Source organism: Pezoporus wallicus, unplaced genomic scaffold (genome assembly GCF_028554395.1).
Source record: "Pezoporus wallicus isolate ANWC-B61680 ecotype Strahan unplaced genomic scaffold, APGP_CSIRO_Pwel_v1 contig_8188, whole genome shotgun sequence".
Classification (NCBI taxonomy): Eukaryota; Metazoa; Chordata; class Aves; order Psittaciformes; family Psittacidae; genus Pezoporus; species Pezoporus wallicus.
This window is the reverse complement of record NW_026640104.1, coordinates 1589032-1601657: the sequence shown is the minus strand read 5'-3', so window position 1 is coordinate 1601657 and position 12626 is coordinate 1589032. Positions and strand designations below refer to the sequence as shown.

At 43.5% G+C, this 12626-nt stretch overlaps 2 protein-coding genes across 12 annotated transcripts in view; both read left to right on the top strand.

Annotated features, from left to right (window-relative positions):
• The window catches only part of TACC2 (transforming acidic coiled-coil containing protein 2), a 128198-nt gene extending 124890 nt beyond the window's left edge, over positions 1-3308 (top strand). For all 11 annotated transcript variants that reach the window (XM_057417278.1, XM_057417268.1, XM_057417273.1 and 8 more), the window contains 3 exons: positions 442-548; positions 1855-1975; positions 2747-3308. In XM_057417278.1, the coding sequence (XP_057273261.1) occupies positions 442-548; positions 1855-1975; positions 2747-2812 (294 nt within the window). In that variant the 3' untranslated portion in view covers positions 2813-3308. The remainder of the gene's footprint in view (positions 1-441; positions 549-1854; positions 1976-2746) is intronic.
• A 119-nt stretch (positions 3309-3427) lies between these two features.
• On the top strand, positions 3428-6501 carry LOC130603502 (urokinase plasminogen activator surface receptor-like). The gene is made up of 3 exons (XM_057417326.1): positions 3428-3964; positions 4757-4873; positions 5573-6501. The coding sequence occupies exons 1-3, from the start codon at positions 3910-3912 to the stop codon at positions 5776-5778; spliced, it is 378 nt and encodes a 125-aa protein (XP_057273309.1). The 5' UTR covers positions 3428-3909; the 3' UTR covers positions 5779-6501.
• The last annotated feature ends 6125 nt before the right edge of the window (positions 6502-12626 follow it).

Genomic DNA, 12626 nt, shown 5'->3' with positions numbered 1-12626 from the left:
AGGTTGGACACAGGGGCTTGGAGCAAGCTGCTCTAGTGGAAGGGGTCCCTGTCTGTGGCAGGGGTTGGAGCTGGAGGAGCTTTAAGGTCCTTTCAAACCCAAATCAGTCTGGGATTCTATGACTTGAGCCCATGTCAGGGCTGGCTTCTGGTCTGAGCATTCTGTTCAAACCTCAGATGTGAATTCCTCAGGCAGAGGTTATGTCTAAAGTGTGTGATATAACATTATCCTCCGATGAAGGACTGCAGCCATGTATCAATGCAAACAGAGTTGTAAAGCTTTTTGGCTGTGTAATAGTGCATCAGAGAGATGTTCCATGGTGGGTGTCAGTGTTAGACTGCAGCCCTTAAAATATCTGAGTGTAACTCCCGCAGGTAGGTGCCTGTCCTCCACTTCAGCCTCTTGTCTTACATTACATTGAATGTAATCTTCTCATTTTAGAATGAAGAAGTGTTAAAGAAATGTGCGCAGGAGTATTTGTCACGAGTAAAGAAGGAAGAGCAGAGGTATCAAGCACTCAAAATTCACGCAGAGGAAAAACTGGACAGGTAAGGAACTGTACACATCTCTCTTCTGGAGTTCATGCTGCAGGAGTATTCTTGCGGCTGGACCTTGCATCCCAAACCTGCTCCTTCAGTACACAGAGCACAGGCTGCTATGGGATGAAGGGTGGAATGAAACACCATAATGAGGATTCCTGTGATGTGCTGGTGTTTCTAGCTGCTCCTCATCATACAGAGCACCTTAAATTTCTATCTTTATCAAATGTCTTCATGTTTCTTTAACTTATTTATATAGGGACTGTAGTGATAGGACAGGGGTAATGGGTTCAAACTTAAACAGGGGAAGTTTAGATTGGATATAAGGAAGAAGTTCTTTACTGTAAGGGTGGTGAGGCACTGGAATGGGTTGCCCAGGGAGGTTGTGAATGCTCCATCTCTGGCGGTGTTCAAGGCCAGGTTGGACAGAGCCTTGGGTGCCATGGTTTAGTGTGAGGTGTCCCTGCCCATGGCAGGGGGGTTGGAACTGGATGATCTTAAGGTTCTTTCCAACCCTAACTATTCTATGATTCCATTTTCCAGGGAAGATGGAGATGGAACCCATTAGCTAGGTTTCTGCAGCTGTGAAGGGCTGTGCTCAGATGCTCGCACCTGCAGCCCGTATTCCTGCCCCCAGAGATTTGCTATTGCCCCTGTGCTGTATTAGTGCCCCTGCATCAATCAGCAGAACAGAACATGTAAGTGCACCTCAGCCCTTTCAGTGCAGAATTAGTCTCTACCCAGTAACATCAGTTATCTGAGCTGGATCAGCCTGACTTGGGCAGAGGGTGATGAGGAATAATCACGCAGAGAGAGAGAATAGTGCCAGAAAGAGGCAGCTCTGGTTGATCTCTATCTATAGGCTTCCATGTAATGGCCAGTTAAGCATTTATAGGAATTCCATACAGTCCCCTAGACCCAAAAGATGCTTCCAAAATGTCACTAGGATTGATCGGTGCCTAAAACAAAGTAAAACTTGGTTTTGCTTTCCAGCTGTTGTCCCAGTCTAGTCTAGCAGGTCTAGTCCAGTCTAGACTAGTCTAGAATTAGACTAGCGAGTCTAGTTCTAGTAATCATGTTTAGAAGCTGCCATAAAATACTTCTACTTAAGTGATATTTGTCACCTGAACACAGACATCTGAAATAAGGCTGAAGGGAATGACACACACATTAAGAAAAGCCATGAAAAGCCTCTAGGGACAAGTCTCTCAATACTTTCAAAGACATGCATCTGTTAAGACGTGGTCCATCCTTTGGTACCTCCTCTCCTTCCTTGTAGAGAGCCTGACATGACACAAACCTCTGTTTTTTCTAGAGCCAATGCTGAAATTGCACAAGTGAGAGGCAAGGCTCAGCAAGAGCAGGCAGCGTACCAGGCCAGCCTTCGTAAAGAGCAGCTCAAAGTGGACGCATTGGAAAGAACACTGGAACAAAAGGTAAGCAGCCATTCAGCTCTTTTAATACAGAAGTCAATGGGATGTAATTAAGTGTAATTCACTTAATTTTGTGATTAAGTAAACACCGTAATTTCAGTGCTGACTTATGTGCCTCCACTGTTAACACAGACAAAATGGTCAGATACATAGATCTGTACAGCTTAAGGCAAAAAAGGGTATAGGAAATCCCTGTTTATATCTCCTGTTCTCTGGCACAGCAAAGGAGCTTGCTTTCAGTACGGTACAGCTTGTACTTGCTTAGAGCCCTTGGAAAACAGGGTGAAAGTAATGCTGTAGAAGTGCAACCTAGAGACACATTTACACTATGTATTATTATCATGAGCTAGGAGTGACTTCTATAAAGCTGTCTGCTCTAGAGCTAAGTTGTTATTGAAGTCAGAGGAGCTGTATGTGGAAATAAGGTAATAATAGTATTTAAATGAAGTATAGGCATCTGTACTACATATGCATATATATATCTCTATATGTATAGATCTATACATATGTATGCTTATATGCATAGATATTCTGTACTGAATATCTATAAGATAATCAATACAGAATATCTGTACATGTAGAGAAGCATATATATATATGCACACATAATGTGTTTATATGTGCATGTGTATACACACACATATGTAGAGATATTCAGTACTGGAGAAAACTTCATTGTCCCAACTTTTCCCAAAGTTTGGATAATTAAAACAAAACCTAATCTTAATGCAACGATATTTTTCATAACACTTACTAATGCCTTTTGTTTTCCAGAATAAAGAGATAGAAGAATTAACAAAGATTTGTGATGAACTGATTGCCAAAATGGGGAAAAGCTAACTTCTAACCAAATTTCTGGACTTCAATATTGAGTGCAATATGACCATTGGCACACTGATGTCCATACATTTATGTGGACAGGTTATATTTTCACTTTTTCGTATGCACTACTGTATTTTCTTTCTAAATAAAGTTGATTTAATTGTATGCAGTACTCAGATGACTATCAGAATTTCTTGCTATTGTTTGCATTTTCATAGTATAATTCATAGCAAGTTGATCTCAAAGTTCCTGTATCAGGGAGATTGTCAAGTTCTCTAATTACAAATTGCTGATCCTAGCCTTCCCTTTGTACATGAGTTCCCATGTTGGATGTCTTTTGGATTTAATATAAACATGTATTACTTGCATGGGGACTCTTGCCTTAAGGAGCATAAACTTTATCTGCATTTGCTGATTTGTAAAATAAAATGAAAAATGGAAGAAAAAAAAAGGAAATGCATGTCACTGAAATGAAATTCTCTATTGTAAATAAATTTTTTCGTTGAAAGTTGAAGATGAGAATGGTTCTGGTTTATGGACTTCAATCGGTTACTTCTGGTGCAGCTCTTACTAATGAATTCCTTTGCAGAAAGCACCTTGGGGGTCACTCACTACTTGGAGCACTCCGTGGGGCATGAGGTTATACCACTTATGTGCACATATCTGTGCCTATATCTTGCTGTCTCTATAAATGTATATATGTATGCACTAGATTTGGACCACTCAGGTCTCAAGCACAGGCTTAATCCTCCAAAATGTTTAATGCTCTGACCTTGATCCAGCAAATCCCATAGGGAGATGTGACGAGGCTCTTTGCACAAGTCAAAGGCAGTGACACGTGGTGGTGGAACAGTGGTTTTTAAGCACATCAGTCACTGAAAGGTGGATGCATTTTCTTCTTCCTGCCCCTGGAAGCACTTGCCTACCGGGTTTGTGGAGATGAAGTACGTGTGCTTAGCAGTACAACCAGAATAAGCTCGATAAGTAGCATTCTTGGACACCTCTTTATCCTGTAAGTTATCCTCTGCAGAGGATTAGGTATGTAAGAGAAGCATTAAGGCTTTAATAGCAAACAAACTGCTTTCTTTGCTTAATGGTGCATCTCTTGCATTTCCATGATGTGGACAGTCTTCAGCCTGGGTCTTGTCATCTCCCTTTTTGTACTCAAAAGTAAGTCAACTCCCTTTTCTTTCCTCCCTTAGTTCTTTTTCATTTCCTACTTCAGGCATGGCTGAGCCTCTTTGCTGTTCTGGGCTTTCTCTCCTGGCTTTGTTTGGTTTGAGATTAGTTTGTGGATGTGGTTAGCAGCTCAGAATATCACCTCTGCTGTGAATTATAAACATCAGCATCTATGTCAACAATAGCAAGTGTGCCTTCTGCTCTGCAAGTTGCAAGTATGGTATTTGAAAGGGATTTCAAATTCATGCTTGTCTTTGAAACAACCGTGTAGTTGGAACCAAGGAAAGAAAGAGGTTTGTGTTACGGTTGTAATGTTTAAGCAAAAGCAAAACTTAAAGTGCAGTGTGCCTTCCAGCTGAACTCATACTTTAGGAGGAAATGAAATCTGGATCATAGTTATATTTATTTGTGTTTAAAATGTCCTATTTTATGGTACTGTGGACCAAAGATCATGAAGGAGGGAGGAAAAACATGATGCTCCAACTTGTTACAGTGGCCTCTGCTCTAAAGATGTTACAGGAAGGTGTGGATGGTTATTTGAATTGTAACAACTAAGTAATATATGGTTAATTTTATTTTAATATTTAAAATCAGTATCTAGACCACTTATCAAAAAGAAATATTAATAGAATTTGCAATTCTTTATATTTTTTTAAACCTTTTTGCAACTTTTTCCATATTATGCATACAAAATTAGGAAGACTGTATAGCTTATAATTTAAAATACATTCTGCAAACTGTAAACCCTACTGTTAAAAGTGGTCTTTTTCTCCTTAATGCCAGGTGAAGCACTGCAGTGTTACACCTGTGTAGGTTCTAGTGATGAAGAGTGTAACAGACAAGGAACTCAGCAATGTCCAGGGCATTCAGATGCGTGCGCGGTCATTAGAGGACAAGCAAGTAAGTCGGTTCAGACTCATTACATATTTCATAGTAGAAATAAGCAATCAAGTGTTGGAAAGGGAAGAGTTTATAGTAATCTAAGGAGAAAAAACACAGAGAAATGTTTCTCTTAACTAAACAACCTGCTCTAGCGGAATGTGTCCCTGCCGGTATCAGGGAACTGGAACTGAATGAGCTTTAAGGTCCCTTCCAACTCAAACCATTCTAGGATTCTATGAAACCCTATTAATAAATCTCAATCCATAATTTTATTGGTTTAGCAGAAATCTGATACAAAATCCCACCGAGTATGATGTGCCACGATGAGCTGTAGCCACACTACGTGAAAGCTGTAAAAAAGCAGTTTAAGTATTACTCACTTCTTACTTAAATCTGTTGTTTATAAGGACTTTATAAGTTAAAGGACTTGCCTGGAAATCAGGAAGGAAAAGAAACTAATGAGGCACTGCACTTGAGCACATTCAAGTATATTTAAGCTGCAGCAGTTGCATCTAAGATAACTTACAGTTATTTAACTTAAGTGAGAGCTGGTTAGTGTGCTGTAAACTGATGCAACGGTATTAATTTACTTCTAAGGAATGGCCAAACCTAATATTGTTGCTCGGTGTTGGATGATCAGGTTCCTGCTGAGGGGGTGCAGAGAGTGGGTGATCGTGACCATGAAGGTCCTTTTGGTTCACTGTGTCTCTGTTCTAGGTGGCATTATGAAGTCCTGTTCGTTCAGATCCTTCTGCGAACGGGCAAAGAGGGATGGATCCAAAGCACCTGGAGTGAGCGTTCAGTGCTGCTACTCGAACAACTGCAATGCAAGGAGCCTGGCTTCAAGGGTCACCACCTCCATGGGCTACTTCCCTCTCCTCATCTTCACATTGCTGTGGCACCCATTGTTGAAGCTGACATGAGGTGGGGGGAAAGAGTATCCTGAAGCAACAAGTCTGCCTTCTTAGAAAGGAATGATTATATTTCCGAATTGCTTACTCCATGTATTCCATGTTACTCCATGTCCGTTTCTCAGTAGGCAAAAAGCAGTAGGCAGACCTGACAGATGTCCAGATAAAAGTTGCTCCATCTGCTAAATGTCTTCTATATGTAAGAAACACTGCCCTCTTCTTGTTGAAAGTAAGGGGTTGATTCTGTGAATATCTCACATTTTCCTACTCTTTAGGGAAGGAGAAATCTTAGCTGCAAGTAGCCTTGTAGTAGGGCAAAAATCTTCCAAATGCTGTTTACTGTTGGCAGACATTCAAAACAAGCTAAAATCTTCCAGCACAAAGTGCATCACTAGCTAGTAGGCAGGTGGTCCTCTGAAGTAATGTTGAAAAGGCAAAACTAGAAGTGACATGCCACACAATGTGATAGCACTTAGCAGGGGCTTGGCTCTGTGATGCTGGAGAGCAGAGTGGTACCTCCTTTCATTCAAAACTCAGGGAGACAGACAAGCAGATGAATGAAATTTGTAGATTTTAATGTCAAAAAGTAATGATCTGGTCTTACCTCTGACACCAAACATGCACAGGACTGGCTAAAGTCCAGCCGGTGTAATTGAAGTAGAGGTGGTCTTTCGAGTTCTAGTTTTAGGTGTCCATTTGGGGAAATATTTAGTTGTCAAGTTTAAGGAACTCCCAAAATCCGTGGCTAAGTAGGGTTTTTTCCTAGTTTTTGTGTTGTGACTTTTTTGGGGGTACAATTCTTTGAAAATTCAGTGTGTCATAGAATCCTGCGCGTTCACAGAGGTGTTATGAAGGCTGCAAACTCTAGAGAACTTCTTCAGGTGCAATCGGTGAAACCTCCACGTAGAGCGTAACTCCAGCCTGCCTTAGCTGTTGCCTGTCACCTGGACCAAACTGTCCTTGCTTCACTGTACTTGTTCCTCTTCGGGGAACCTTCCAACATCCCACGTAGATCGTGGCTTCAGACTGGGACTGTTATTCTGGGGGTTTGTTCGGTGGGCTCTCAGACGAGGCAGTTCTGCTCTCTCTGTAGCACTTAGGCACAAGTCTGATAAATCTGTTGAATACAAAAATTGCAATAATGCAGCAGATCTTGGCTCAGAATGTTAATTTAGGCTTAAGTATCTGCGTAAAACCCACTTAAGTTGATTTGAGTGTTTTTCATTTCATCTCGGCTTGAACCAGTTCCTTCAATCTGTTCTGCTGCAGGATTATGTCTTTATTTTCGGACTGCTCTGTAACGATAAACCCATATTGAATGTCATCCCTGTATATGCTCAGTGCCCTTCCTTAAGGAGAAAATAAAATACATGCAACGGCTGACAATGTCTCTTGATAGACAAAACTGCATCTTCTATTTGGGGTTTCCCACTGCATCCCATTTTCCAGCGGGAATTCCAGCTTCTTTTTCTGTGGGATGTATTTCTTAAATCTGTTTGATAAACTAGTGAACATTGATGGTTTTCTTACTGTGATATTTCCCTGATGAAACACGAAGGTGAGGCTCTATCCTCTTGACAAACACCATCTGTCGCTCCTGACTGCAGCCAGGACTCGGATCTTCAGCCTCCCACTGCCTCGGGTTGATTCTGCCACCCAGCATAATGTAATGTTTGCCTTCACAGGGCTGACATTCTTCCTGCCTAATGATGAACTTGACATGTGCATGTATAGACCTAGAAATAATAAACTGTACTTATGGATGGATGATATCAGAGGGCTTCCACAATGGTTCTTGGCATAAACGCTAACAGGAAGAGAAGCTCAGAAGAAAATGGGATAAAAAAGAAGGAATATTTTTTAAATTCTACTATTAATATGAAGTTTCCATTGCCATGTCTGTGCAGAGCGACTCCCAGTCATATGTGAAGTAGAAAGTGGTTGCATTTAGTTTGATTGTTCTGAAATCTAATTATTCCTGCAGCAGTGGCACAGTCTGTCTTCCTTAATACAAACAGACAGTTGGGACAAAAGGAGCAGAAACCGATAATGAAATGCCTTCTGCTGCAACAGAAAATGACAGGACTTCTTTATCATGAGTCGAATCACTGTAGTGCATCGGTTGGGTAAGTACTGGGTTTGAGTTTAACGTTACTCTCTCGCCTTTGGGAAAGGATCTGCAAAGCAAGAGATTTGTAATTTCTGATTTATAAGCAAGAGAATCATCACAGAATCCCAGACTGGTTTGTGTTGGAAGGGACCTTAAAGCTCATCCAGCTCCAACCCCTGCCACGGGCAGGGACACCTTCCACTAGAGCAGCTTGCTCCAAGCCCCTGTGTCCAACCTGGCCTTGAACACTGCCAGGGATGGGGCAGCCACAGCTTCTCTGGGCACCCTGTGCCAGGGCCTCAGCACCCTCACAGGGAAGAGCTTCTGCCTAAGAGCCCATCTCAGTCTCCCCTCTCAGTTTAAAGCTGCTCCCCCTTATCTCTGTTATAACTTGTAGGACATACAGGCAGCCCCCAATCATATTTTCCATGGTTTCTCATTATATCCTCTTGGTTTTGGCAGTGCAGACAGCATTCCCTTACTCTCCTAGTCTTCTCAGAGACAGTAATAGCCTGTGGGACCTACCAGGAGGGCAGATCTGACAAAGCGCCCCTGCTCTTTCTCCAAGAGCATACACGCAAGTGTATCATGTAATTTGTGTCAGTATTCATCCAGGCCTGCCTTTCCCACAGGGAGAGCAAAGTTTCAAGTTGTTTCTTGTTCTTGTTAAGGAATAAGCAATTCTGGAAGCTTATGAGCTTTAAAATCTACATTGGAGAAGATTTACCTCAATGCTGGCTGTGCTGTTTGGTGAAAGAAGTGTTATATTTTGGGTTCACAGACCACAGTTTCTTTTTAACCTTTCTTTTCACGTGAAGATATAGTCGTGTGGCTCTGTTCTGCAGGGATTAAACCAAAGAACACCCTTGTACCTCGTGCCCTCATGTCTTAGTCAAAGCCCAGCCATGACAGGTTTCACTGTCAGCATTACCCCAAAGGCTCTCACCCTTTCTGGACCCTATAGATGTATAGGATGTTGCCTGGGGCGGTTGGCTGTGGCTGGTGACAGCCCTTGGAGGTAGTTTTATGCTTTTGAAATCAGAAGTCCTGACTGCCGTTCATGGTGCTTGAGGTTATCACCCACATATAAACACATTCATCATCAGGAGCCAGCAGCACGCAGGGCATTTTTAATTGGTGACTTTACGATGTGCTTCCATGTAGGATATTTACTCACAACAGAGTGAAAGCAATGATAACCGTTAATACAAGTAGCAGTGTGTATGAAGAGCTTAGCTAGAACTTCATCATGCTGGGGGAGCAGGTACAAGTAAACTTCATCAGCATCCGAACAAAGCAAGGGAAAAGCCACTCAGGGATCCAGCTCGGCACGAACCACAGGAGCAGCCTGTGGTGCTTGGCACAGGGCTTTATGGAAAGTAGGTCTTGTTAAAAACATCTCATTTGAGGTTGTGGATTTTTGCTGAGGAAGGCAAATACACAGATTTTGCAACACATCTCAGACAGAACTGCAGTCGTGATACACAGGCTGAGAGTTCAGGGGCTGGAAGAGCTAAAAATTGCAGCCTGCAAAACCAAGTTCTTGGACACAGTTGGTCTCACATCATCTCTCTGACAACCTCAGGGTGTTATCAGAAGTGTCACAAAAAGAAGGGGCTGTCAAAGTGCTGGCATGTCTGCATCAAGATAGTCCCATGCGTTGCCATAGGGACAGGTTTCCATGGGAGACTCATAATTCACTTTTCTGGAGCAAAAGTAAAGCACAGGAATGGGAGTGGGAGGATGGGGCTGAGCATTTCCATAAAATCACAGAATCCCAGACTGGTTTGGGTTGGAAAGGACCTTAAAGCTCATCCAGTTCCAACCCCTGCCACGGGCAGGGACACCTTCCACTAGAGCAGCTTGCTCCAAGCCCCTGTGTCCAACCTGGCCTTGAACACTGCCAGGGATGGGGCAGCCACAGCTTCTCTGGGCAGCTCTGCTCCATAGTTAGCACTGTGAAGGAGCTCTCTATTGCTGAAATTGCTTGCACCTCTTCTTGCAACCTTACCTAGCCCAGCAGGCACCATTTCATTCAAAAACCTACCCTGCTAGCTGCTAGCTCAGAAGACTCATAAGCATGAGATGATGTTTAAAGGTGAAGGGGAATTTCTCACTTGAAGTCATTTCCCTTTTCTGAAGACTTCCTGCCCTTTATCCTCACCTAAATGGTTTCCATTTTTTGCTTAAAACACTCAAGGGAGGGAGGCGTTTGAACACTGGCAGAGACTTGGCCAAAGGTCAAGTGCTCAAATGCAGTCGCTGATTCCCATTGCTTTCATTTGACGCGTCTGTCATCTTATTTTAGGCAATGCCACTCACCCTCAGTTTCAGACTTTCAGTGCAAACAGGTCCATGTCTACAGAATTGGCTTTGAGATTTGTTCTTTTGACCCTGAGGATGTTCACCTCCCTTTAGCAGCTTGGTTTTAACCCCTTTTGCAGGTCTTCATCAAACAAAAAGGTCTCCAAAAGCGTGTATTTATGAGTTTCAAGTTCTCACATATGTGTCTCTGAAATGACATTTCTAATTGCACAATAATCTCTAAATTGCCTCTCTATGATGATTACTAGTTTCAGCCTTTATCAGCAAGGCATATTTTACTTTATGCTGAGCAGATGAAGACTTAATGGCTAATGCCTGTGTCAGTAGAAGAGCTCCCACCCCACCTCCAGACGTTCCAGAAGCTCTGTTTAAAGCAGGATGCATTTAGATCACAGTCAGCTGTGAGAGCTGAGCCTCGCTGGGGCTGCAGGGGCAAGGTTAAGACACTCTGATAAAGCAACACGCTGTCATAGAAGAGCAATGAGCACCTTTGCAGTATGAAATGGCCTTGGTGCTTCGAGTGATCTCATCTCTAATTCACTGCATCTGTGAAAGCTGCCACCACCAGCTGTACATATGCAGGTAAGAGCAGCTAGTGACAACCTCTGCTTTAATCTCTCCCCTCATTTAGTCCTTCTAAGGGTTAAGCTTTACTTTTGAGAGCTGTCTTTCTGGACACTTCTTAACGCTGCTTATGAGGATTTGGCAGTCTCCATCCCTGAGGTTTCCACATTCTCCCAGCCAGCTATGACTCCTCGTATTGGATAAACATGTCTGGTTCTGTTACATATTCAGCTTCATTGAATATGACTTTGGAAAGAGCACACCAGTTAGCAGGATGAAGCAAATCCCTGAGTGGGGCAGTTAACTGAGCCAGGAAAAATGCACATTGGGAAGTCATCTGAGCAGGGCCGTGCCCATGGGGCACTGGCAGAGGGTTTATTAGCATTCCTGTCATCCAGTATAAGAGAAGCTCATGGGAAGGAGAGCTCTACCAGGCTGCTTCGTATTTGAGCAGCAGATGAAACCCAGTGGTTTGTCCCATTGGTCTGGTTATAGCTCTCCCCCAGGTTTAGGACAGGGAGGAGCTTCTGCTAAAGAATCTTCCCGATGCAGCTCTACATTTAGTAGATCTTCCTTTGAATCCCTGCACGGCCACAGGGTCAAAACCCAAGATGGGTATGTGTGTGAAAAATATCCATGTGTGTTCCGGGTGCAGAGCTCTTGAGATGAGGGTGGTTTTGCAGTCAAAGCAGTTTTCTCCAATTGCTGGCGATTTCAGCTGTGATACTTTAGGTGCCGTGCAAGCCAAGAAGGCTTTTAGAGCTGGCCTCGATGAGGCTCTTCTGGGGATGGTGACAGGTAGGGGATGGAAAGCAAACTTTGGTTTGACACCTCCTGTTAACACTGGAGAGAAGCAGTCCCTGAAAAAGCTATTTTCTGTCCCCTCAAAAGTCAGGGTCTCTTGTGGAAACTGGAAATGATCTCTTGCTCATGAAGGATCAGCAGTGCAGTGATCTCATCTGACCTTCACTTTAACACGGCTTATCCAAAGCTTTTTATGCTTATCCAAACCTTGGCTCCAGACTGCACAACAAACCCGAGCTATCTGGGGCAAATCCTCGCTTTCAGCTTGGAGGATGAAGAGAGGATTATGAGCCCATGGACAGGCTGTCTTGAGCCAGCAAATGGAACAGTCCTCCCCAACCTGGAGCTGGTTTCTAAGTCATGGGGTGCTCGAGGATCTTTCTGTGCCCAGACTCAGAGCCCAGTTTACTAGGAGACAGATGGCCTGCAGGCTGCTCTGCTCTCCAGCAATGCAGAGTCAGCCACAGAGCTTAAAATAGCTCTTAAAATAGTTCTCTCTTTTTTTCCCTTAAACAGTTTTGCTCTAGTTTTGCCCAGCAACTACAGAAGCGTTTTCATTCATGCTGTTTTCATAACTGGGAAACTGAGGTCAAGGTGGCCACAAGCCCCAGCCAGGCAGAGGAAACGGGATTGGAACCGGTGGCTGAAATTAGGTCGAGTTTTAGCGATGCTGGTGCCATTGGAAGCTTGCCCTGGTTGAAGCGAGGTGCCTGCAGACAGACACCGACCCTCAGGAGTCTCAGCCCTGTGTCTGCTCCAGGTCCCCTCTCAGAGCTGGCCGTCTGGATGTCAGCTTTGTCCTGCTTCCCTGCCGGATGCTGCTGGGAATCTGGATTCATTTTAGATCAGATTAGACTCTGCTAGTTCTGCATGAGAAGTCTGAAGACGTTGCAGTGCCAAGTCAGGGGCTCATTGAGGGAGTTGTTGAGCATCAGCGCGCCCACTCTTTATTCTTCCCGTGTAAGATCACCTTCATTGCATTGCAGCATAATTCACAAGAGAAACTCCTCAGGGTGTCACCTAACCAATAGACTTCCACTTAGTCAACAGAAAACTC

Coding starts and splice junctions, on each gene's coding strand:
- LOC130603502 (XM_057417326.1), top strand. CDS start 3,910: ATGATGTGGACAGTCTTCAGCCTGGGTCTTGTCATCTCCCTTTTTGTA. Junction 3,965..4,756: donor CTCCCTTTTTGTACTCAAAA/GTAAGTCAACTC, acceptor CCTTAATGCCAG/GTGAAGCACTGCAGTGTTAC. Junction 4,874..5,572: donor GGTCATTAGAGGACAAGCAA/GTAAGTCGGTTC, acceptor TCTCTGTTCTAG/GTGGCATTATGAAGTCCTGT.